This window comes from Sitophilus oryzae, unplaced genomic scaffold (assembly GCF_002938485.1).
Source record: "Sitophilus oryzae breed Bouriz unplaced genomic scaffold, Soryzae_2.0 scaffold_1559_pilon_pilon, whole genome shotgun sequence".
NCBI lineage: Eukaryota > Metazoa > Arthropoda > Insecta > Coleoptera > Curculionidae > Sitophilus > Sitophilus oryzae.
This window is the reverse complement of record NW_022146235.1, coordinates 710,952-738,022: the sequence shown is the minus strand read 5'-3', so window position 1 is coordinate 738,022 and position 27,071 is coordinate 710,952. Positions and strand designations below refer to the sequence as shown.

The 27,071-nt window shown below is 30.9% G+C and overlaps 2 protein-coding genes across 2 annotated transcripts; one reads left to right on the top strand and one right to left on the bottom strand.

Moving 5' to 3' along the window:
* Window positions 1–876: 876 nt before the first annotated feature.
* Window positions 877–6,333, bottom strand: LOC115879024. Its single transcript, XM_030895652.1, has 3 exons — window positions 5,118–6,333; window positions 2,923–5,049; window positions 877–941 (listed from the first exon to the last, which is right to left on the bottom strand). The coding sequence occupies exons 1-3, from the start codon at window positions 6,331–6,333 to the stop codon at window positions 877–879; spliced, it is 3,408 nt and encodes a 1,135-aa protein (XP_030751512.1).
* A 2,199-nt stretch (window positions 6,334–8,532) lies between these two features.
* LOC115879023 lies at window positions 8,533–11,394 on the top strand. Its single transcript, XM_030895651.1, has one exon. It carries the CDS (start codon window positions 8,590–8,592, stop codon window positions 11,392–11,394), a length of 2,805 nt encoding a protein of 934 aa, XP_030751511.1. The 5' UTR covers window positions 8,533–8,589.
* The last annotated feature ends 15,677 nt before the right edge of the window (window positions 11,395–27,071 follow it).

Below are 27,071 nucleotides of genomic sequence, written 5' to 3'. Positions count from 1 at the left end.
GGAAATTTTGCATAATTTGTCTTGACATGACTACGATTTCTGTAAAAATGTTTAATATGATTAGAGATTTTTGTCCTTTTTTCCAGTGGAGATTGGAAAATCTACCTCCAGACGATATTTTATAATTAATTTTGTTTTATATTGACATAAAATAAAATAATATTTTGATATAATATTAATTCTTTAATATTTGTACTTCAGTAGCAAGCCACAAAACATGCTTTTGAGAAAAACAGTTTTTTTAGTTATTTCCTAATTACTCGGTAGTAGATAGGCAAGGGGAATTCGGCAGCAAAATCCCATGCTTTTTCTTATGAAGGTCCATTCTGTCGTTTTTTGACCAATTCAAGGTCACAGCAGTTTGGAGCATCTCGGACTCATATTGCGCAGTCACTTCCGGTCCAGACACCAAATTCCAGGAATTCTGGCGCCAGACGTATGACGCCACCAACCGTGACGCATGAGTCATCACCTCTGAACCTTAATAAGTCAATTTATACGCATGACGTCATCCGCCTAACGTCATACAGTTTAATTTATTTTTAATAAAAAAGTTCGGTGTAGGGATTGAACCACGGACCTGTCGATCGCCAAGCTAACGCCTTAATCAACATAACCACAAACGCATTTAAAATTAATTGTAGGTATGCCTATATGAGGGCCCCAATTTAAAGTTGTCTCAAAGGTATAGATCACGTAATGAACGACGTTCGTACACAAGTCAAATACCATATACGAGCGCTATTCACCAAATGCCATATACCTGGTGGGGGCCCCCCAAATTTATTATTATTAGCACCATTGATTTATCAAAAATAAAATAATAGCGTAGATTAAAAATATTATTTACTTACCACAATAGCTATTCCGTCTACATCAGCTTTGTTTAGGAGGAGGAGGATACGGCGGCTGTAGCGGCGGCGGCGGCGCACGGTAAGTACCTATAGATATTAACAATAAGAACTAATAAGCGCAAAGTAATTAGATGCAATTCAAAAGGAAAAAGTTTAGGTAAACAAAGTTGACTTCGGCAAACATCGGTTGTTATCGTAAGCGCGCTGGGGTGTGGCACTGTCCTTTGTCGCGCGCGCGCAAGCCCCACTAATTAATAGTTTATAGGATAGTTTAGCAAAAATGGTAATAAAATATATACGTATAGCTCAATGATTTATTATAAAAACATAACGATTAATTAATTTAAGAGTATTGGGAATCAAAACAAAGATTAAATGTCAAACGTCAACTATGTCATAAGTGGTACGCCAAAACCGAACATCGCGCAAGCTCCAAAGTAAACAGAAAAAAATTAAAAATATGTACATATTATAATGCAAAACATAACGATTGTGAGGGGTATTGAAATTAATTTAAGAGCATTAAACCAAAAGACATTTCTTTACTAAAAGATTAAAAGTATTAAGTCAAACGTCAAATGTCAACTAGGTGTGGCGCGCAAGCTCCGAAATAAACAGAAAAATTTTTAAAATATACAAGGACAATAGCCCATCGTTTAACTTCGGTAAACATTGTCAAAATCGACGCTAGGTGTGGCTCTCGGCGCAAGCTCCAACAGAAAAATTTTAAAAATATATATACAAGGACAATAGCCCATCGTTTAACTTCGGTAAACATCGTTATCAAACGTCAAAATCAGCACGCCAAAAAAAAAACTAGGTGTGGCGGCGGCAGAAATAATCAGAAAAATTACAGCAAGAGTATACCCGCAAAAACCCTTTGTAATGTAAAAAACTTTAATATTTATCGAAACGAAAATAAATTTAAGAGTATTAAATCAAAAAACAAAGCGTATTACTAAAAATACGTACTTACGAGGTTTATATGTATTATTATTATCCATTCACTCAACACATACACTTACACCCTTTTTCTTCTTCAATAGTCCTTTTCACTAAACGCACTGAAAATACACAATAAATTTCTTGATGCAGTACCGTTAAAAGTTAGAAACAAACTGATGATTTTGTAGCTAAAAATATAATGTGAAGGCCGAATGATAAACAGGAAACAACACCATAACACCAGTTCTTGGAATATACGAGGTGTGTAGAATAAGGTTAATATACGGTGTGTAGAATAAGGTTAATATACGAGGTGTGTAGCTAATTTAGTTGATTGCTTTTATAACCAATAATTTACTACAAAAACAATCTTAAGCCCCAACGCCGCGTCAAAGGCATAGCTACATTGTTGGGGACACATTCACACACCCATTCACTCCAAACAAATTACTAGAGTAGGCAGTAGCGGCACGAGCACAGATCTAAAAATTAATCCAGACGGCTCTTTAATTCGCCAATAATTTTTTTATTTTTTTATTTTTTTATTTTTTTATTTTTTTTTTTTTTTTTTTTTTTTTTTTTTTATTTTTTTATTTATTTGTTATTTATACCATTTATTTTTTTCATATTTTTTTTTATATTTTTTAACTAATAATAATTTGTTTTTTATTATACACATGCACACGAACTCATTCATACATACAAACATACATATATAATAAACTAAGTATCCATTATGGAGCAATGTCCATGCGGTAAAGTCTGAACAGAGCCCTTAATTAGATGTCTCTTATCGTCATGGGGACTTAACCCAATTTTCGACTGCTTTATGGTATAAATATTATGCTTACTAGATCGTATTAACGTTTGCAAAATTTTTTTTCATTACAACTCTTCAAACAGTCAACGTAATCATCAAATGTAATACAATTTTTAATAACAGATTTTTTAACCCCCTTAATCTTTTTTGTTAAACCAATGTTTTTCAGATAATTTTCAATTTCTTGTCGTTCTTCCCCCTTTTTTTCAAATGCGATTTCTTTCTGTTCTAGCTCCATAGGTGTATAATATAATTTTGTTGCATACATTTTAGATCGAAGGCCAACAAAATGAGTCATAATACGTCCGCTATTTTCATCCTTCATCATACCGAGAATTTTTTTATTTACTAGAGGAATACTATAAATATTATCTGGAGAGTAGTCGCTGGTGTCAAAGTACAGCGAACAATCTCGTTTTATTACATCATAGACGTCTTGATTTTTAATTTCATAAATCAGCGAATCGGTATCAGTATACAGAACGGTACAATCGGAAAAAGTTTTTTTCATATAATTATAATGGAAATCGTAAATTGTGGTTTTCGCTAAATCCAAAATACACATTCCCACATAAATTGGTTTATTAAAATATATTTCAGATTTAGATAATTCAATTATTATAAGGTTTTCATTAATTATGGTGCTGCTTTTAAATTCAGGTCTTGAAATTAACGATTCTGCCCCGTATCGACCTTCCCACATTGTTATAAGTTTAACAGAAGAATGCTTACGGATATTTTCCATGGTTTTACCGAAAACCGCGTTGTTCATCAATTTAAACAAATTCTTTTCAAAATCATTTTTTGAAGCTTGCCTGAGCCGTGTGTTTAAATCAATATACGATTTTAACCAGGGAGACTGATTAAATTCTAAAACACGATGAATTTTTCTTACTCTAACGCCTAAAGCTAAAGCTTGTTGTAAATTTTTATAGTGAACAACATATTCTTTTTTATCATATAACGTGGCTAATAATTTAGAATTTTTAGACCCTTTAGGTATATCATGTTCAGGACAAGGGGGTAGATCAGAAAAGAAATCATGCACCTCGGATGGAATATACAGGTCGACTTCTAATATATATCCCTTATTTGACTCATTGCTAATATTCTGAATATTTAAATTTGAAATTTCATTTTCGTTAAGCCATTTAAAACCGCCATATGGAAGGTATTGTGACATGGCCCACCCGTATTGATTATTAATATCGAAATACATAAGATAGGTTTCGTCTTTAGAGGAGTCGTACGATGGAATGTACTTATTGTTCGCTTCAGCGTACCTTTTCGAGCATTGACTCAGACCGCCCCGAATTCCCTTTTCAATGAAGAGTACCATATCCAAATCTGTAAGGAGTTCAAGTTTTTTAATATCAGATTTCCTCATTTGAAATAACATACATTGCCAAGCGTATCCGGGAAGAGTATAAGTGTGAGCTGGATCCAAACAATAAGTTTTATGGGACGTAGTTCTAAACTGCTCAAAGATATCAGCCAGTAAAAGAATATCTACTTTCATATACAGTTCTGAATAATCACGCATATTTTGACAATTAAAAATATTCCAAACTGTTTTAGCATGCGCATAATCTTTATCATTGATATATGAATCATTTAATTTATTGTAAAAGGCGGGTTTAGGAGGTAGTTGAGTTTCATTCAGTTTATTCCAATCATCCATGAAATCATATGGGAAAATACCTTTTCGAGTAAGCAAATTGAAATGTTCTTCGTTTAAGTGTGGAAATTCCGACTTTAGAATTGGATATTCCGATAGATTAGAAGCTAAAGTATCCAGGCTTGATGCCATGAATCTAAAACTATCTAGAAACCTAAATTGAACAAAATTTCCGGGCACATGTTTAGTTACTGATATATATTTTTCTTTATTGACGGGCAATACATCAATAGATCCTTCTACTTCTGCCAGGGCCTTAATCAGCAGATGTCCGTCGTACGAACTAAAGTTGTGAAATAAAACGGGGACTATATGTTTATCTTGAAAATTTAAATTGCATTTTTCATGGGCCGCACCTCGATATCTCCCCGTTAGATGGCAGTGATCTCTAACTTTTTTATCATCGGTATTAAAAGGAGATTCACATATATGACATAATTTAGAATTTAAAAAAGCTCGCGTTTGTTCAGGAGTAAGCATATCCATTGGTAGATCACAAAGGAAAACCGTTTCCACATTTTCGGCGAAATCAAACAGTTCTTTAACAAACCATTCAATACAGTCCGGTCCTGTGTACGATTTATAAAACGAGAGCGAATCATCGTAATCACATTTAACATAGTATCCTACGCTAAACGGTATATGTGATTGATATTTTTGAGTGTTTTTAGTTTTGTTATCTTCGGTGGGTATTAAAAGGCATTCAGAGTCGGCATAAATTGTGAAAGGAACTTTAGTTTTAAATGAAAAATCTTTAATTCAATCCACTTTTTATCGTTTTGTGGAAGTTTTGGAAGAGGGCCACTATTATGGTTTATACAGTCTTTTAAATGTAAATTTAATTTGTCTTCATCATAGAAATAGTGAAGACACCTGTCACATATAATTTTTTTTCCATGTTTCTTGTTTATCTGGCTTGAAACTAAACGCGATAAATTTTTGATCCATACATAATGAAATTTAACGGGAGTAAATATTTGCTCCTCGTTATCTGAACTGAAATAATTGTCTTGTATCATAAGGAGATTGATATGCCGTTCTAGTTTATTTTTAGTTAGATGAGTAGGAATAACGTTGAAAGATTTATTTAATTGTTCCAACCTGTATACATTAATCGATAAATTATTTTGTTTTTCAAATCGCGGAATTTGTTTAAGAGTCATAGGAAATTGAATGCCTTTTAAATTTAATACTTTCTGAGGATCTGGATAAGAAGAAGTTCTTTTTGCAACTTCTGAAGAGACAGGATACAGATATGATAGTACGGCCCACGCAAAACACATATCATCGGAATTTTGGACATTTACACAAGCCTCTTTTCTTTTTATTTGTGTGGGAAGATCGATAAAGGTACCTGCTCTTAAAGGATTATATTTATTTATATTTACTGTTAAATTTTTAATTTCAGATAACGCCCAACCGCTATCTTTTTCTTGAAATTCTTCCAATTCAACTAGCAAAGAATTTTGAATATGATTAACAAACCAATTATCTAAATTGTAATCTTTATAAATTATTCCGTTTTTAGTATTTAAATATTTTAATTCGGTCTTTACCTGATCTGCTTTATTGATAGTAAACTCTCCAGAAAACACACCATTGACCTTCAAGGCATCAACCTTTTTCAGCATATTCTGAATTCGTCTTTTGAACAAGGCCTTACAGTCATTCAAAAACAGTTTCGGATCCGTATGGTGAAGGTTGATAATAACGCCCGTTCTAACGCGAGAATCGAAAGCAGAGTGCAAATCTTCCCATTTGACGCGAGAACAGGCAGTCGCTTTCTTTTTATTGAGACCCGCCCCTTTCTTTTGTTTTAATTTAAATTGCTGCCTTAGAGTTTTCACATTAATGAGAGCCGCTTGTAATTGTTGCTTTTCGGCAACACTCGAAGCATTTTTTAATGCATAATTTATATGCCTAGTAGCCTTAGTACACTCATGAAGTCCTTCCCGAAGAAGTTCATCGTTACCTTTCTCCCGAAAAATTCCGAGTAAGGCAGCGATATGCTTAATAAGGTCAACGACAAAAGACATCACACTAAAAAAGAGAGACACACTTTAAACACGTCTTAACTCTTCAAGAGCCAAATCAAAACTAAAACTTTTCAATCGCCAACGCTTTATTTATATGTTTTGTATGGTTTCCGTTTCCTCTAAAAATCTCCAATAAATATTTAAGCAAAATTAAACTTTGTGCATAGGTCTTATCTACATCCGCCGGATGCCGGATGTAGATAATTATATCAGAAATTTTTGATGCGGTTTTGAAAGGAAATGATGATTCTGCCCACTAATGAATAGTTTGTGGGATGACAATTAGTCGCCTAACGGATGTTATTGTTAAAATTGAGAATATTCCAAGAAAATATGATATCATACCGGAAACTACAAAGTCCGATTAAAAATAATACCGACTGCAAACTCTGATAAGGAATAAATGTTGCACAATGTGTTTTTCACCGTCATACCGGAAACCGCAAAGACTGATTACTTCTTTTTTTATTCTACATGTATTACCACCAAGTTTGATTTATTTTATTTTACTTAAATATTTATCGCTAAAACCGGGCGGTGATTTCATCACGTATTACTTTTACACCATATATTTTACAGTTTATTTTTTCACACCGTATATATTCAAAAAATATTTTTATGTAATTATTAATTTTTCTACACTATATTTTCTGTTAAGTTACCCAATACCATCGTTAATAATTTTTTCAACGATATTTTGATGGACCATCAGGCTAATACAATTTCAAATGTGTGTTCCTGTAAGTCCAAAATTATTTCTATAGAAAAATAGATCGAACAAAAACAATATATTATGAGTATATGAGTATAGAAGATAATTAGAATAAAATAGGGTAGATAATTTGAATAAATGTGTAATGTGAGGGGCCCATTTAAAGAAATTCAAACCAATGATATATGTAAAAGTCTAAAAAGATTACAATTATGTTACACGGTAATCAAGAGCTATATTATATGGGTAAACGTTTTTCTTTGTAATAGCTATACCAAAAAAATATTGAGAAAATTTCAAACTAATTGGTTTACATTTTGATCTGTCGCAATCGGGTCTGTCGCAATCGGGTCTGTTGGAAACCACCCTGTTGGACCAGCTCGATCGGGTCAACAGGTCTGATAGAGCGGTTAGCCCTACATCGGCTAAAGCTTAGGTCTTTGAATGTTTCACATATTTTTAATCGAATCTATAGCGGATCAAACCTAATAGCTGTCGTTAAGAAAGATTTTTCAAAATGTAAACCAATTAGTTTGAAATTTTCTCAATATTTTTTTGGTATAGCTACTACAAAGAAAAACGTTTACCCATATAATATAGCTCTTGATTACCGTGTAACATAATTGTAATCTTTTTAGACTTTTACATATATCATTAGTTTGAATTTCTTTAAATGGGCCCCTCACATTACACATTTATTCAAATTATCTACCCTATTTTATTCTAATTATCTTCTATACTCATATACTCATGATATATTGTTTTGTTCGATCTATTTTTCTATAGAAATAATTTTGGACTTACAGGAACACACATTTGAAATTGTATTAGCCCGATGGTCCATCAAAATATCGTTGAAAAAATTATCAACGATGGTATTGGGTAATTTAACAGAAAATATAGTGTGGAAAAATTAATAATTACATAAAAATATTTTTTGAATATATACGGTGTGAAAAAATAAACTGTAAAATATATGGTGTAAAAGCAATACGTGATGAAATCACCGCTCGGTTTTAGCGATAAATATTTAAGTAAAATAAAATAAATCAAACTTGGTGGTAATACATGTAGAATAAAAAAAGAAGTAATCAGTCTTTGCGGTTTCCGGTATGACGGTGAAAAACACATTGTGCAACATTTATTCCTTATCAGAGTTTGCAGTCGGTATTATTTTTAATCGGACTTTGTAGTTTCCGGTATGATATCATGTTTTCCTGGAATATTCTCAATTTTAACAATAACATCCGTTAGGCGACTAATTGTCATTCCACAAACTATTCATTAGTGGGCAGAATCATCATTTCCTTTCAAAACCGCATCAAAAATTTCTGATATAATTATCTACACCCGACATCCGGCGGATGTAGATAAGACCTATGCACAAAGTTTAATTTTACTTAAATATTTATTGGAGATTTTTAGAGGAAACGGAAACCATACAAAACATATAAATAAAGCGTTGGCGATTGAAAAGTGCTAGTTTTGATTTGGCTCTTGAAGAGTTAAGACGTGTTTAAAGTGTGTCTCTCTTTTTTAGTGTGATGTCTTTTGTCGTTGACCTTATTAAGCATATCGCTGCCTTACTCGGAATTTTTCGGGAGAAAGGTAACGATGAACTACTTCGGAAAGGACTTCGCGAGTGTACTAAGGCTACTAGGCATATAAATTATGCATTAAAAAATGCTTCGACGGTTGCCGAAAAACAAAAATTACAAGCCGCTCTTATTAATGTGAAAACTCTAAGGCAACAATTTCAATTAAAACAAAAGAAAGGGGCGGGTCTCAATAAAAAGAAAGCGACTGCCTGTTCTCGCGTCGAATGGGAAGATTTGCACTCTGCTTTCGATTCTCGCGTTAGAACGGGCGTTATTATCAACCTTCATCATACGGATCCGAAACTGTTTTTGAATGACTGTAAGGCCTTGTTCAAAAGACGAATTCAGAATATGCTGAAAAAGGTTGATGCCTTGAAGGTTAATGGTGTGTTTTCTGGAGAGTTTACTATCAATAAAGCAGATCAGGTAAAGACCGAATTAAAATATTTAAATACTAAAAACGGAATAATTTATAAAGATTACAATTTAGATGATTGGTTTGTTAATCATATTCAAAATTCTTTGCTAGTTGAATTGGAAGAATTTCAAGAAAAAGATAGCGGTTGGGCGTTATCTGAAATTAAAAATTTAACAGTAAATATAAATAAATATAATCCTTTAAGAGCAGGTACCTATATCGATCTTCCCACACAAATAAAAAGAAAAGAGGCTTGTGTAAATGTCCAAAATTCCGATGATATGTGTTTTGCGTGGGCCGTACTATCATATCTGTATCCTGCACCATCAAAAATTGCTGATAGAACTTCTTCTTACCCAGATCCTCAAAAAGTACTTAATTTAAAAGGCATTCAATTTCCTATGACTCTTAAACAAATTCCCCGATTTGAAAAACAAAATAATTTATCGATTAATGTATACAGGTTGGAACAATTAAATAAATCTTTCAGCGTTATTCCTACTCATCTAACTAAAAATAAACTAGAACGGCATATCAATCTCCTTATGATACAAGACAATTATTTCAGTTCAGATAACGAGGAGCAAATATTTACTCCTGTTAAATTTCATTATGTATGGATCAAAAATTTATCGCGTTTAGTTTCAAGCCAGATAAACAAGGACTGTAGAAAAAAAATTATATGTGACAGGTGTCTTCACTATTTCTATGATGAAGACAAATTAAATTTACATTTAAAAGACTGTATAAACCATAATAGTGGCCCTCTTCCAAAACTTCCACAAAACGATAAAAAGTGGATTGAATTTAAAGATTTTTCATTTAAAACTAAAGTTCCTTTCACAATTTATGCCGACTCTGAATGCCTTTTAATACCCACCGAAGATAACAAAATTAAAAACACTCAAAAATATCAATCACATATACCGTTTAGCGTAGGATACTATGTTAAATGTGATTACGATGATTCGCTCTCGTTTTATAAATCGTACACAGGACCGGACTGTATTGAATGGTTTGTTAAAGAACTGTTTGATTTCGCCGAAAATGTGGAAACGGTTTTCCTTTGCGATTTGCCTATGGATCCCTTAACACAACAACAAACGCGAGCTTTTTTAAATTCTAAATTATGTCATATATGTGAATCTCCTTTTAATACCGATGATAAAAAAGTTAGAGATCACTGCCATCTAACGGGGAGATATCGAGGTGCGGCCCATGAAAAATGCAATTTAAATTTTCAAGATAAACATATAGTCCCCGTTTTATTTCACAACTTTAGTTCGTACGACGGACATCTGCTGATTAAGGCCCTGGCAGAAGTAGAAGGATCTATTGATGTATTGCCCGTCAATAAAGAAAAATATATATCAGTAACTAAACATGTGCCCGGAAATTTTGTTCAATTTAGGTTTCTAGATAGTTTTAGATTCATGGCATCAAGCCTGGATACTTTAGCTTCTAATCTATCGGAATATCCAATTCTAAAGTCGGAATTTCCACACTTAAACGAAGAACATTTCAATTTGCTTACTCGAAAAGGTATTTTCCCATATGATTTCATGGATGATTGGAATAAACTGAATGAAACTCAACTACCTCCTAAACCCGCCTTTTACAATAAATTAAATGATTCATATATCAATGATAAAGATTATGCGCATGCTAAAACAGTTTGGAATATTTTTAATTGTCAAAATATGCGTGATTATTCAGAACTGTATATGAAAGTAGATATTCTTTTACTGGCTGATATCTTTGAGCAGTTTAGAACTACGTCCCATAAAACTTATTGTTTGGATCCAGCTCACACTTATACTCTTCCCGGATACGCTTGGCAATGTATGTTATTTCAAATGAGGAAATCTGATATTAAAAAACTTGAACTCCTTACAGATTTGGATATGGTACTCTTCATTGAAAAGGGAATTCGGGGCGGTCTGAGTCAATGCTCGAAAAGGTACGCTGAAGCGAACAATAAGTACATTCCATCGTACGACTCCTCTAAAGACGAAACCTATCTTATGTATTTCGATATTAATAATCAATACGGGTGGGCCATGTCACAATACCTTCCATATGGCGGTTTTAAATGGCTTAACGAAAATGAAATTTCAAATTTAAATATTCAGAATATTAGCAATGAGTCAAATAAGGGATATATATTAGAAGTCGACCTGTATATTCCATCCGAGGTGCATGATTTCTTTTCTGATCTACCCCCTTGTCCTGAACATGATATACCTAAAGGGTCTAAAAATTCTAAATTATTAGCCACGTTATATGATAAAAAAGAATATGTGTTCACTATAAAAATTTACAACAAGCTTTAGCTTTAGGCGTTAGAGTAAGAAAAATTCATCGTGTTTTAGAATTTAATCAGTCTCCCTGGTTAAAATCGTATATTGATTTAAACACACGGCTCAGGCAAGCTTCAAAAAATGATTTTGAAAAGAATTTGTTTAAATTGATGAACAACGCGGTTTTCGGTAAAACCATGGAAAATATCCGTAAGCATTCTTCTGTTAAACTTATAACAATGTGGGAAGGTCGATACGGGGCAGAATCGTTAATTTCAAGACCTGAATTTAAAAGCAGCACCATAATTAATGAAAACCTTATAATAATTGAATTATCTAAATCTGAAATATATTTTAATAAACCAATTTATGTGGGAATGTGTATTTTGGATTTAGCGAAAACCACAATTTACGATTTCCATTATAATTATATGAAAAAAACTTTTTCCGATTGTACCGTTCTGTATACTGATACCGATTCGCTGATTTATGAAATTAAAAATCAAGACGTCTATGATGTAATAAAACGAGATTGTTCGCTGTACTTTGACACCAGCGACTACTCTCCAGATAATATTTATAGTATTCCTCTAGTAAATAAAAAAATTCTCGGTATGATGAAGGATGAAAATAGCGGACGTATTATGACTCATTTTGTTGGCCTTCGATCTAAAATGTATGCAACAAAATTATATTATACACCTATGGAGCTAGAACAGAAAGAAATCGCATTTGAAAAAAAGGGGGAAGAACGACAAGAAATTGCAAATTATCTGAAAAACATTGGTTTAACAAAAAGATTAAGGGGTTAAAATCTGTTATTAAAAATTGTATTACATTTGATGATTACGTTGACTGTTTGAAGAGTTGTAATGAAAAAATAATTTTGCAAACGTTAATACGATATAGTAAGCATAATATTTATACCATAAAGCAGTCGAAAATTGGGTTAAGTCCCCATGACGATAAGAGACATCTAATTAAGGGCTCTGTTCAGACTTTACCGCATGGACATTGCTCCATAATGGATACTTAGTTTATTATATATGTATGTTTGTATGTATGAATGAGTTCGTGTGCATGTGTATAATAAAAAACAAATTATTATTAGTTAAAAAATATAAAAAAAAAATATGAAAAAAATAAATGGTAATAACAAATAAATAAAAAATAACAAAAAAATAACAAAAAAAATAAAAAATAAAAAAATAAAAAATAAAAAATAAAAAATAATTGGCGAATTAAAGAGCCGTCTGGATTACTTTTAGATCTGTGCTCATAACACTGCCTACTCCCTAGTAATTTGTTTGGAGTGAATGGGTGTGTGAATGTGTCCCCAACAATGTAGCTATGCCTTGACGCGGCGTTGGGGCTTAAGATTGTTTTTGTAGTAAAATTATTATAAAAGCAATCAACTAAATTAGCTACACACCTCGTATATTAACCTTATTCTACACACCCCGTATATTAACCTTATTCTACACACCACGTATATTCCAAGAACTGGTGTTATGGTGTTGTTTCCTGTTTATCATTCGGCCTTCACATTATATTTTTAGCTACAAAATCATCAGTTTGTTTCTAACTTTTAACGGTACTGCATCAAGAAATTTATTGTGTATTTTCAGTGCGTTTAGTGAAAAGGACTATTGAAGAAGAAAAAGGGTGTAAGTGTATGTGTTGAGTGAATGGATAATAATAATACATATAAACCGTAAGTACGTATTTTAGTAATACGCTTTGTTTTTTGATTTAATACTCTTAAATTTATTTTCGTTTCGATAAATATTAAAGTTTTTTACATTACAAAGGGTTTTTGCGGGTATACTCTGCTGTAATTTTTCTGATTATTTCTGCCGCCGCCACACCTAGTTTTTTTTTGGCGTGCTGATTTTGACGTGTTTGATAACGATGTTTACCGAAGTTAAACGATGGGCTATTGTCCTTGTATATATATTTTTAAAATTTTTCTGTTGGAGCTTGCGCCGAGAGCCACACCTAGCGTCGATTTTTGACAATGTTTACCGAAGTTAAACGATGGGCTATTGTCCTTGTATATTTTAAAAATTTTTCTGTTTATTTCGGAGCTTGCGCGCTACACCTAGTTGACATTTGACGTTTGACTTAATACTTTTAATCTTTTAGTAAAGAAATGTCTTTTGGTTTAATGCTCTTAAATTAATTTCAATACCCCTCACAATCGTTATGTTTTGCATTATAATATGTACATATTTTTAATTTTTTTCTGTTTACTTTGGAGCTTGCGCGATGTTCGGTTTTGGCGTACCACTTATGACATAGTTGACGTTTGACATTTTAATCTTTGTTTTGATTCCCAATACTCTAAATTAATTAATCGTTATGTTTTTTATAATAAATCATTGAGCTATACGTATATATTTTATTACCATTTTTGCTAAACTATCCTATAAACTATTAATTAGTGGGGCTTGCGCGCGCGACAAAGCGACAGTGCCACACCCCAGCGCGCTTACGATAACAACCGATGTTTGCCGAAAGTCAACTTTGTTTACCTAAACTTTTTCCTTTGAATTGCATCTAATTACTTTGCGCTTATTAGTTCTTATTGTTAATATTCATAGGTACTTACCGTGCGCCGCTGCCGCCGCCGCTACAGCCGCCGTATCCTCCTCCTAAACAAAGCTGATGTGACGGAATAGCTATTGTGGTAAGTAAATAATATTTTTAATCTACGCTATTATTTTATTTTTGATAAATCAATGGTGCTAATAATAATAAATTTGGGGGGCCCCCACCAGGTATATGGCATTTGGTGAATAGCGCTCGTATATGGTATTTGACTTGTGTACGAACGTCGTTCATTACGTGATCTATACCTTTGAGACAACTTTAAATTGGGGCCCTCATATAGGCATACCTACAATTAATTTTAAATGCGTTTGTGGTCATGTTGATTAAGGCGTTAGCTTGGCGATCGACAGGTCCGTGGTTCAAACCCTACACCGAACTTTTTTATTAAAAATAAATTAAACTGTATGACGTTAGGCGGATGACGTCATGCGTATAAATTGACTTATTAAGGTTCAGAGGTGATGACTCATGCGTCACGGTTGGTGGCGTCATACGTCTGGCGCCAGAATTCCTGGAATTCGGTGTCTGGACCGGAAGTGACTGCGCAATATGAGTCCGAGATGCTCCAAACTGCTGTGACCTTGAATTGGTCAAAAAACGACAGAATGGACCTTCATAAGAAAAAGCATGGGATTTTGCTGCCGAACATAGGTTGCTTATCTACTCTCGGTTATTTTTTGGTTATCTAAGATTGTAATATTTTGTATATGAACAACTTATATTAAACCTAAATAAAATGTAAAATAGTTTTCTAAATAAATCAGTAAAAGTTAATAAATATATTTTTGAGTGACTTAAAATCAGTTTTAGTTTTGGCGGCACCAAAGTCATTGTAGACCTATGTTATTTATCAAAAAAATATCGCGGAAAAAAATGATGCAGGAAAATATTTTTTAGGAAAATTAGGCATTGGATAATTTGCAATAATTTATATCCACTGCAAATCAGTGACATACTAGACATTTTAAAATAGAAATCCAACCGAAAATTGTGGAAAAATATCACACTAAAACACAGATAGATTTTGAAATATCAAGAGAATAATTGTGTGTCAATTGAAAAGTAAATAAAAACATAGAGAACAACTATCAAATCGATGAGTCTCAATATAAATCTCATAGGTACTAAATATCTCGTATTATCGAAAAAAGTCGTTTCGTTGTTTTGGAAATGATGATTATTTACCATAATATTTTACATAAGAAATAACAGCGATCTTCATAGGATTCAAATCATATAATATTTTATTAAATTGTTTAATGACATAAAAACCATGTTATTAACGTACTGTACCCAAAATCATTAAACCTACAACACTTTCGCCGGAAACTGTAAATCTCAGACACCCTGACGATAACGCCAGCTATATCTCTGACATCTTTAAATATTTATTTGTGTGCCACCGCGCTAGCCAACTGAGATATACGACCTTGAACAATATGTTAATAGGATATAGTAACTTGTTAGCACGCTAGATGGCGTATAAGTTTTTATAGTTGCCTAAAAACTGACAGAAAGGGAAATATTTTGTTTCTTTTTCTACTGATCTAAACCACACTTTTCCAAAATTGATACCGGTAAATCATCACCATCAGCTGTTTATTATTATTTCGGAACTTTCGATCTTCATTGTTGTAATTAATGTATTTTTCCACTGGATTTGTGATTTCAGATTTATTTTTATCGCGACAGATAAGGAAGTAGTTTCTAATAAAAACACTATCTTTATAAACCGAGGTATTAATTTTTGAAAACATTGTTTATTTAAAATTAAAGTGTTTCAAGTACCTACGTACTTTATTACAAGATTTGCCCAATTTTGTGTTACAATAATTTTTGTAAAAACTTCTATTTTTATGAATATTTAAGTTACCTTTCTCTTAAGTTTTTTGAAAAATAATGTACTTATAAAACTATTTCGAGGAAGTTTTTTCGAAGAAAATATTTCAAAGGGGGTTATTTATATTAATTTTATTAATACCTATATTATAGTTTGAATTGATTTTTACCTGTATTGTTAAATGTGTGATGGAACTATTTGACACTACAATATTTGAACTTCTTTTCATATAATACTTTATTGATTATTTTCTTTGTTCCTAGAGTAGGTGCGAACCAGTCAGCGACAATTAGATGTAAGAAAATAAGTTTTTATACCGATTTCTGAAAATCTGTTTGTTTCTGATTGTTTTGTATGTACATTTCAAACAACTTATATTATAAAAAATAAAATATGGTATATTCAAATTTTCCGCCATGTCTAGTGCATTCTTAACACGCTAGGTGGCGCCACTAAAAATTTGAAACTAAAAATACACGGTAGTTAGCATTCTTCTTCATGTTTAGTGGTGAGGCACGAAATCGCTCATAAGATTGCGTCTTCTTATTTCTTCATTCTCAACGGTATTAGTATTCCTCAATTACTTACAACATATAGGTACCTACTTCAAAATATTAATTTTCATTCGATTAATTTTTTGATTTGCTATATCAATTTTATTTCTATACAGCGAGTGAGTTTCCCTATTTACCGTAATTGAAATTCGGCTAGTCCGATTCAAATGAGATTTTCTATAAAATTAGGTACGCTGTATTAATTTTACAATCTGCCGCCGGGGTATTTTCGGCAATTGATTAAATTTATACCTCTAATAATATAATCTTGTTAGTATTATGTAAAATTAATATTACTAAATATCGTTGTGCATTTGTAAAATTTATATCTCTGCTCTACAATTTTATTAAAACGATTACGTTTCGACTTTATGTCAATATAAATTTTGTAAAATATGAACGAAAATATAAAATAATTGTTTAATAAAAAATATTACTGTAATAAAAAGGGCAAACTGATACGTTATTTTGCGTAGCAACTTCCATGAAATATAACAATTGGATTACAAATTAAACTTATAAATGAATAAAGTATATATATAATATAAAGTTTAACTTTATATTATATATCGCGGACGGTATTATATATCGCGGACGGTCCGCTCCATCTGAAAGCGCTGTTAGCTTACAAATCTATCGAGTTTGTGTTTTGACTAGTCGCACAGTCAAACACATATTTTCGTCTTTATTGCATACATAAATCATAGTATACAAAAAACAAGAAAAAAAAAACAAATTTGCGTCTAAAACATTCCTCAAAAAAGCCCTGATTGAGATTAATACACAGAAGGGACCTGCCAAAAAAGTAACTGTTTATGGAAAATTTATCGAGCCAAAAACACACGAGACCGGAAAACCCTTTTCAATAACCGCTTAGAATATAAAACCCGCCAAGAGAGAACCGGCCACTTTATACTTAAGACCTTTTCTTTTGTGTAGACTTGTTTTATGCTCGAAGTAGGAAAGTTTTCGAACCCCCGTCTTTCAATAATGCGATTTTTAACTTTGGCATTATTGTGGAAATATCAATTTATAATAAGTCTATGGTGAACGCATCGAATAATATGAAAATTACATGGTAATAAATTGCAGCTAAAATGACAGTTAGTTATAAAGGAAAGTACGGAGCCATCAACAGCCACGGAAACAGTTGGCTATTGTGATTTTGATCGTTTGGTTAGTAATAACTTCAAGAAATTCGAATATAAAAAATATCTATACCTATGTGGCGGATTCATCCCTCCAAAAAATCCTATATGGGTATTTCGCCACTGCAAGAAAATTTACAAAATAAAATAGTTATTTTTTGTAAACACTTCTGCGTTAATCCCAAAAGGAAACTACTTGTCAGAAGTTAGATTTACAGATATACAAATTTGCCTAACGAACAAAAAAATGCTTGGAAAGTTTACTCTTTCCGTCGTCGGAAGCAAAAAAAAACAGAGAATAAAGAAAAAAAAACTATTTAAAATATTTAAATTCAACTATTCGAGAACAGTTTAGTTTTTTAACACAGATACGTCTACAAAAACCGTTGACGTTCTGTTAAAATGACATTATATATCAAATTAAACTTCAAAATTAACAATTACTACCTGATAACAATTACTTAATAAGGTAAAACCAAAAAGCCCCAAACTTTTTGTATGATTATTTTTAATTTTTACGTAGGTATGTTATGTTTATTTATGTTATGTTCTTTAAAATTAACGAAGCGACAATACTAACTTCTACAGATGCATGAGCAATACATTTATTTTTATTAAATTGTATTAATAAATCCTCCTTTATTTTTTAGAGGCTATCGCTTCTTTCATTATAATTTTGACGTTATTAAAATTTATTCTGTGCCATGTGTCCCATGAATGCTGACAAATCTTAGATTTGTGAAAATCTCCCTTTCTTAAATAATCTTTATGTTATTTAATTCGAACATTTAAAGGTCTAGATGTTTCACGAATGTAAAATTTATCGCATTTTCATGGTATTTGGTATATTACATTTTTTTCTTGTTGTTCTGTATTCATTGGTTTAGTATGTGATAAAATGAATCTAAGTGTATTTCTGCCTGTAGAATGCTAGGGTAGGTTTTGATTCGGAATAAAAAATGTAATATATGAAATAACAGGCGAATGCGATAAATTCGAATATTATATACAAAAATTGAAAATTTGGAATTTTTTGAAAAATGTTTTGGAATGCTTTTTTATTTTTTAATTAAAAAAAATCATCACCTCTTAACAAAATGGCAATATAGGTGACAATACAAAAAAGAAAATGCAGAGAAGACCTAGTGATTCTCAAAATTTAAGCAAAAAAAAACATTTTTTTTTTAATTTTCAAAGTAAAATATCTCGGTTATTTTGAACTCATTTGAAAAACGGTAAAGAGAAAATACGTTTATTTTACCGAGATCTACCAGCTCTAAAAAATATCCGCTTATTTAAGAGACACCCTGTAAATAGCGGCAGTTATTACCAACATCGAAAAAAAAACGAAAATTGAATTATTATACGGTATGTCCCCGGATTATTTTTACAAGAGGAAAAACTTTTTTATTATTGACATTGTGAGAAAAATGCATTTATGCTTGTTCTAAAATAGTTTAATCCTGTTTATACTTTTCCAAATTTCCATACCGTTTTAGAGGAAGTTAAGGAAATCATGAAAATATTGTTGAATTTTTTCCTAAAATTTAAAAGGCGTTTCTATGGTAATAGCAATCCATTTCATTCTTTTATTGATGGTAGTAGTGATAATTAATAATTTTCATCAAATTTTGATTAACGTCATATTCTTTGCTGTTATAAAAATATCAAATTTTCCGATAACTATCATCACCCTTTCCGTAGTATTGAACTAAATAAATTTTGGGGTTCTTTAACATTTTGAAACTACCAAAAATATGCCGTTAATTAAAATTATATGAATCAGTTTAATTATTCAATTTTTCAAAGAATGAAAACGAAAAAGTGAAGTGAAGTTAAATTACCATAGAAACGCGTTTTGATTTTTAGGACATTTCAACAATATATTTAGGAATTTTCATGTTTTTCTTAATTTTCCTTAAAACGGTATGGAAATTTGGATAAGTATAAACGGGATTAACCATTTAGAACAAGTAAAATTTTTATATGAAGAAGTTGCATTTTTCTCAAACTATCAATAATAAAAAAGGTTTTTTTTCCTCTTGAAAATACAATCGAGGAACATACTGTATGCTTATTTTTTGACAATATTTAAATCCCTTTTCCATAATAATATGACACTAATCAAAACAAAATGAAAAATAAATGGATTTAATCTGAAAGCCTTCTTGATAGTAAAAATATCTTATATATTTTTTTCGAGTAAAAAAAAATAAGTTCCAGGATAACAATCATTTACCATATCAAAAATAAAATATTATTTATTTATTATATATTTATTAAATACATTATTCGTATATCAAATTATTTTATATTATGAGAATCACTGTTAAACCTCAAACGAATGTAATATTTTAATAGAACCTTTTCAGTAATATAATATATTTTAACAATATTACATATAACACACAAATACTGTTCTCTGCATTACAGAATAAAAGCCCACACGTAACATCAAGGAAATATAATTTTCAATCCTTTATATCAAAACAAATAAAACATAGTCGTATTAATTACATGATTTTTACCTACCTGGAACGATTTTAATAATATCTGATTTGTTGGAAAAAAATTATACAAAAAATTAATTTTTAAATGAATTAGGTTTGGAACTATCGAAATGTAAACAATAAGTATATAATATATAGGGTGGCCCGAACTGTATTCCGGAAACTTCTGCAGCATATTCTCAAGATAACAATAATTAAAAACGTTCGTATAAATGTATGTCCTAAAATGCTTAGTTTCGGAGATACAGGATGTAGAAGTTTCATTTTTATTTTGTTTTTTTTTCAAATAATTTCTGAACTATAGTCTATATTTGAATGAAAATTGGTGTCTGGGTGTTGTTTGGCATGAGAAATTTGATTTTGATGTCAATATGATTCCTACTTGTAGAGGGCGCCGCCTATATATTTTTAACTGGTTCGAAGAGTAATAACTTTTCGTCAGTACTTGTATAAAACTACTGAGTAAAAAAATATACATTTACGACGTTTTTACGACCTTTTTTACGTAAAAGGTCTCTTGGTTTGGTTGTTACGAGTCATGTTTATCCAGATATTTAGAATCAAAATTATCAATACCTGTCATCATTGACATAAATTGAACATGTCGACTAAGACTGAAATAATTCGATTAGACTGAAATTATAAATTTGAAATGTGTTTGTGCCAAAAGTTCATCAGAAAACTGTTTTATCATAATTTTTTGCAGAAAAAAATTATGATTAATTGAAAAAAATCCCAATTTTACTATTTCAGTCAAATAACTATTGACTCAACGTGTTTATTTTTTGTCAATAATGACATGTATTGACAATTTCCGTTCTAAATATCTTGAGAACGGTTGCTCCTAGCGATTTTTACCAGGAGACATTTTTTATGTAAGAAGTCACTGAAATGTATACTTTTGAACTCTTGTAGCTTTGTAGTTTTATACAGGTATACAGTTTTATACTCTTGAACTTTGTAGTTTTATACAGGTACAGGCGAAAGGTAATTATTCTTCAAAACAGTTAAACCACATGCAGGTGGCGCCCCCCTACAAATAGGAGTCATATTTACATCAAAATCAGCTTTCTCATGTTAAAAAACTACCAGACACCAATTTTTATTCAAATATTGACGTTAGTTCATAAATTATTTGGAAAAAATCTAAATACAAATGAAATTTCTACACCCTGTATCTCCTAAACTAAGCATTTTAGGACATATATATATACGGACTTTTTTACTTATTTTTATCTGCAGAATATACTGCCGAAGTTTCCGGAATACAGCTCGGACCACCCTGTATATAATAGTAAATGAATTTTATTAATTTTACATGAGAGCACTGGACGGCTGGTTTCGATTAGGTTCTTTCTGTGTATTCGATATTTTTACTAAGCATAATCATAGCATTTAACAACTTATTGCTCTGCAGAGTTTAGACATGTTGTAGGGACCACTTAGATCTACTATACTATTGTAAAATCCCAAAATAAAGAAATTGGCGCTTATCAAGTTTTTCTCTTGGATACTTTAAATGATAATATCTTTAAATGATAATATCTTTAAATGATAATATCTTTAAATTATATTATCTTGTAAACATAACTTCTGACAAGCAGTGTCCGTTTAGGTTTAACGCAGAAGTGTTTACAAAAAATAACTCTATAATTTTATAGATTTTCTTGCAGTGTAGTGGCAAAATACACATAAAGGATTTTTTGTTGAGAACTATTGTATCTATTGGAACGTAAGTTGGTAATTTTACTACCATCGGCCAATTAAATGCCGCTTTAAGGAAATTTTCTAAGTCTTCTAGATTTCGCATAACAACCGTCAAGTTCTTGTTTTCTTATGGCCGCCATTTTGAATTTTTATGACATTAGATAGAGCGAAAAAATATATATAGGGTCATATCCAATTTTGGAATATTAATATGTAAAATCTCTAGGAAATTAAGATTTTTTAAAATATGCTCAATGCATCAGGTCTGCCTTGCAGATCAAGTTAACACTATGTAAGAGTAATAAATAAATACGGAAAACCCTTAGCACAGAACATTAAACAGAAAAATATAAAATATATTATGTTTTAATTAATATCAGTTAAATAATGAGAAAACATTTTTTATATTATCTTTAATAACTTTCTTTGTCACAACAACCAAGATTTACAAACAAAAGTAACATCAATGTCTCGAACGGTAGTCTAGAAGCTATAATAATTAAATTAAATAAAATTAATTAATAATAATTACATCATCTCTGTTCATTGTCTGATTTCCGTCTCCCTAGAGTCCCTAGTTTGCCAATAAATATTTTAAAAGATCAGTAATTATTTATGTATACAGAGTATCGTAATATTGAATGTACTGAATTTAAAGAAATATGTTTATTTTTAAATAGGTGGCACATCTCTGTGTATACCTCACTGGAGGAATATTGTAGATATATTCCTGGTAATAATGTGCGTCTTAAAAGTGGCTTACTCCTATATTTTTTTTATTTTTTTTTAGATAAAAAAAGAGATTTGGTATGTTAGTTTATGACATAAATTAGGATTGATTGTCGTATTCAATTGTTTTTGGTCACTTCCTGTTTCACCGGAAATTACTACAACTTTTGATATTTAAATGGCACCCTCGGTATATTTTTACGTTGTTCGATAGAAAATGACACTCTGAATAGAATAGCATATCATATGTCAACTTTTGACATTTTCGCTTAAAACAAAATCGTATCTTAAATCATGAGTGCCATGACTGTGTTAAAAACACTAATTTTTAATCAAGGAGCCTTGGAAAAATAGACTTGATCCTCTAATGTTTTTCGTGTCTTATCCTGGCCGGTTAAAAAATGCCCAAATCGTATTTTTAGTCATATCTCATTTTTTTTTCAAATGGAACAAGTGTGGCTCATTAGTATATTTGGAAAAAGTATTCTTTTAGGAATAATTTGGTACCACATACTTGGTATTTCTAGTCAAATCGACGTTATGAACCGCATGTTACAATTTTAAATAAACCATATCCGAAAATATCAAAGTCATTCTATTCAGAGTGCCATTTTCTATCGATTAAGGTAAAAAAATACCGAGAGTGTCATTTAAAAATCAGAACTTGTAGTCGTTTCCGGTGAAACAGGAAGTAACCAAAAACAATTGAATACGTCAAACAATCCTAATTGATGTCATATACTAACATATCAAATATCACTTTTTATATAAAAAAAAATAAAAAAGTTATAGGGGTGAGCCGTTTTTGAGACGCATCCGGGTATACTGGTAATATAACAATTTCAAACGATATTGTAGTAATAAATGCGTTCTGTCTATCGTTAAACTATCGTTATTAATTTCTATTTATAGATGTTTAATTGAAATTTAACCCCGCCCATGGTAATAATAATGGAAATTAATGAGTCGCATTGTCCGGTGACAACCTAAACTTTTCACACATCGCCAAACCGTTTCCAATATTCCGATATTAAATACAACAAAATTATTCTTATTTGTACAGTTGCACAGCAATTCAGTCAGTTTAGTCGCTTGGGTTTAATTTAATTAAATTTTAAATTAATTTTCGACAGGGCTGTCGGACCATATTTTTTCATGTCGAATCATTCATTCAAAATGAAATTAATAATCAATTGCCAAGGAAAAATTAATTATTTCAGGCCAACGATAGAGAGAGAATTCGTATGAGTGGAAAATTCATATTCGTTTGATCGTTTTTATAGTTGATTGAGTTATGTGAGTTATTATTTTGTATAAAATTGTATAACTATAATATATATAGCAGATATACAATTGAGGGTGTCTTAAATAAGTGCAAATATTTTTAGGGGCTGTATACTAAGAGCTGGCAAAGGTTAGTCTTGGGTCGAAATTTCCGTATGTAAGAAGAGTACAATGCGTTTATAATGTACTGAACAAAGAGAAAACAATAAACACGTTGCCATACGCATAAAATAAACCGAGAAACTGTGCACATTGCTAAGAGATGTGGAAGGGGATATAGCAGATTTGTCGCAGTCGACTGGTCGACCCAATCAGTACCTCAGTGCCTTTGTTAGTACTTAAAGTTCTAGGGAAACATGTACATCATGCGTTCAGCTTCACGATTTAATTGCGTCTCGTGATATTGTTTATTTGTTTATTGATTTATTAACGAGTCGTTGTAATTTACCCTATAGCTTGAAAATTTTAAGTGCAAGTTAGAAACATTTGCAGTTTCAGTAAAAATAAATGGAATTGAGTTGGTGTTCGGCAGTGGTCGCGCTATTAGAACTCTGAATTCAAAAATCGATATCTCGAAATCTATTAACAATAATTGATTGTAGTTTTTTCAAAAACTTTCTTAATATTTCTGCTATATTTTCTTTGCAGACAGTATGTGAAAATCTTTATAAATTAAAAAGGTATACGATTGCTGAAAATTGCTATGCACTAATGCTATGCAAGTAAGTGGATGGGTTGTTTAAAATTTTTGAATGGAGAAATACAACCTTATCGAATTTTTCTTATTCAAACATATTTTAAAAGATTCGATCTTCAAAACAAAAAAAGTTCCAATATCTAAAGAGGTTCTTAAGTTATGGCGTGTTATGTGTTAAAAAGTTGAGTCTAAGTATATGCTTATAATTCCATTTCAGATGCTCAGAAACATATCTAATGATTTTATGTTATCGTTTCTAAAGAAAGTCTTTTAAAAATAAGCGGTTTTCGATCGTGATTTTACTTTACTTGATAGGGAAAGGTATACTGGCAACGCCGCACAGAGGGATATTTTTAAAAATTAGGCGGTCAAATGTATTTTATTGATTTTAATTTGGAATAATAGCAAACCAATGTGAAATTATGTAATTTAGACGATTTGTATGGGTAAAGAATACAATATAAGAATAACAGAAAGAGGAAAATATGGAAATTTAATTATTAACTCTAAAAAAATACAAAATAATTATAAATTCCCAAAAACCTTGTCCATTTTTAGTTAGATAATGATTCCCCGTCAGAAAAAAACGTATTAGATGGATCATGGTCAGAGGGATCTTCTATTGTTATCAAAGAACTGCATCAAAGTTACTTTGATGCAGTTTGATGTCCTTCTGCATGCAATTGCATTTGAGTCGCGTATGTAAGTAACTTGGCATCTGTTTTAGTAAGAACTTCCTTGGCCTTTCTTCTTTTACTTCTCTCACTCAATTCAAAAAACAACTTTTTAGGTCTTCCCATGTTTGGCACTGTTTGACATTCGTGACGTCAGCACCTGGCAGTCTAACGTATCACACTGCCATTCGCAAATATATTCCAGATAGGTATAGTGAACAAATGAACTGTTCGCTGATTTGCCGCCGAGTTTCCGGAATACAGTTCGGATATATATATATATATATATATATATATATATATATATATATATATATATATATATATATATATATATATATATATATATATATATATATAACCAACCAAATTAAATATATAGTTCGACGATATATTTATGTATTGTAGGTTCTTTTCATCATACCTGGTAAAATCTGTGTTCCAAACCACTACTCATAGTAAAATATACTCTATGTATTTTAAACATCATTATGATATTTAAGTCATAGGTGCCCATAATATGAGTAGCGGTATTGACGGTTTTTGTTATGATGAAAATGTGTGTGATATGAAAAAGCAACAAAATATATTATCGATTACAGCAACTATACCTAGTTTACATTCAGTATGCCCAATTAATATAGAACATTATACCTATGCATGATTTTAAAAATTTGCTACCATTATATTTTGATAGTTGAGTTTTTGAAATTATTTGTTAGCTTCTTAAACAAAACAGACCCATAATAATTCAAATCTTTATCATCCAAGACTTCCAAGAATTATAAAGTAATCTCATGTCAAAATTTTTTAAAATTATTGCATGCCTTAAATGTTTGCAAAGTTAACAAAAACATGTCTTTGATTACCTGCAATTAATATATTTGGTCCAATTTATCAGTTCTGCATCATATCCGAAATTCAGATTGTGTGTGACACAACGAAGAGTCAACGTGCAACGTGAACGAGAAGAAAATGGCAAGTAAAAAAAAATTGTAGTCTTAATTACTAATTGCACAGTCGTTCTCTTGAGTTCTCCTGCCTAAAATCTATATTGCCTTCCCTAAGATTTTAAATATAAATGATTGAAACTCATACAAGTTTACCACAATTTAAACTTAAGATAATTATTTAATTATTAAATTCATAATTATATTAAAATATAACACTTACGAAGTTACTAAATATTAACTATTTCTACTTAATCATACAATAATTCTGATAAAAACACTCTTGATTATTTATTTTAGAAATCGTACGGGCTATAATCATTAATATGACTATATTAACAATACTTAAATCAAAATTTATTTGAAGGAATGCTATTGTATTACAATAATTGTAAAACAAGTATGTAATAATAACTCGGAATAATTATTAAAAACTGCTCATCTTGTTATAGATGTCGGCGTCTTGTCTCTATTATTTTATTAGCCGTTTAGCTATAGTTTGATTTCAGATAATGCAGATTTTAATGTGCCATTTGTGTTTTTTTATTGGAATTATTATTTTTAGCATATTTGATATACTCTATGAAGTTATTTTTAAGTGCTCCTGTCCATTTTTCAATTATTAAAGTGCCTTTAGATACAATTAAAATTAATTAATTGGTGTATAGTATTTGTATTATGGGTTTGTTTATTTTTTATGAAATGAATTTTTTGCCTATTAAAATAAACAAAGCTTACTAAATCACTAGATAGCCATTTTTAAATACAGGATGTTAATTAAGTATCTGGCCAAACTTCAGGAGGTGATCCTTTGAATGTTTTTAAGGTAAAAAGTTCATATAAACATGTGCCCGGAAATGTATAATTTTAAAGATACAGGGGTGTCAAGGTGTTTTCTAATAGACCTATTAATATCTCAAAGATTTTGTTGTTGGCTGATTTTGTTGAAATTTCGCCATGTTGTAAAATTTAATAAGTTAGCACTAATTAAATGATAATTATTA

What these genes read in the sequence shown, in the direction of transcription:
- LOC115879023 (XM_030895651.1), top strand. Translation starts at nt 8,590, where the DNA reads ATGTCTTTTGTCGTTGACCTTATTAAGCATATCGCTGCCTTACTCGGA.
- LOC115879024 (XM_030895652.1), bottom strand. Translation starts at nt 6,333, where the DNA reads ATGTCTTTTGTCGTTGACCTTATTAAGCATATCGCTGCCTTACTCGGA. An exon ending in AAATTTACATTTAAAAGACT is followed by an intron (nt 5,050 to 5,117) that starts GTATAAACCATA and finishes ATTGAATTAAAG; the next exon opens with ATTTTTCATTTAAAACTAAA. An exon ending in GAAGGATGAAAATAGCGGAC is followed by an intron (nt 942 to 2,922) that starts GTATTATGACTC and finishes TAATATCTATAG; the next exon opens with GTACTTACCGTGCGCCGCCG.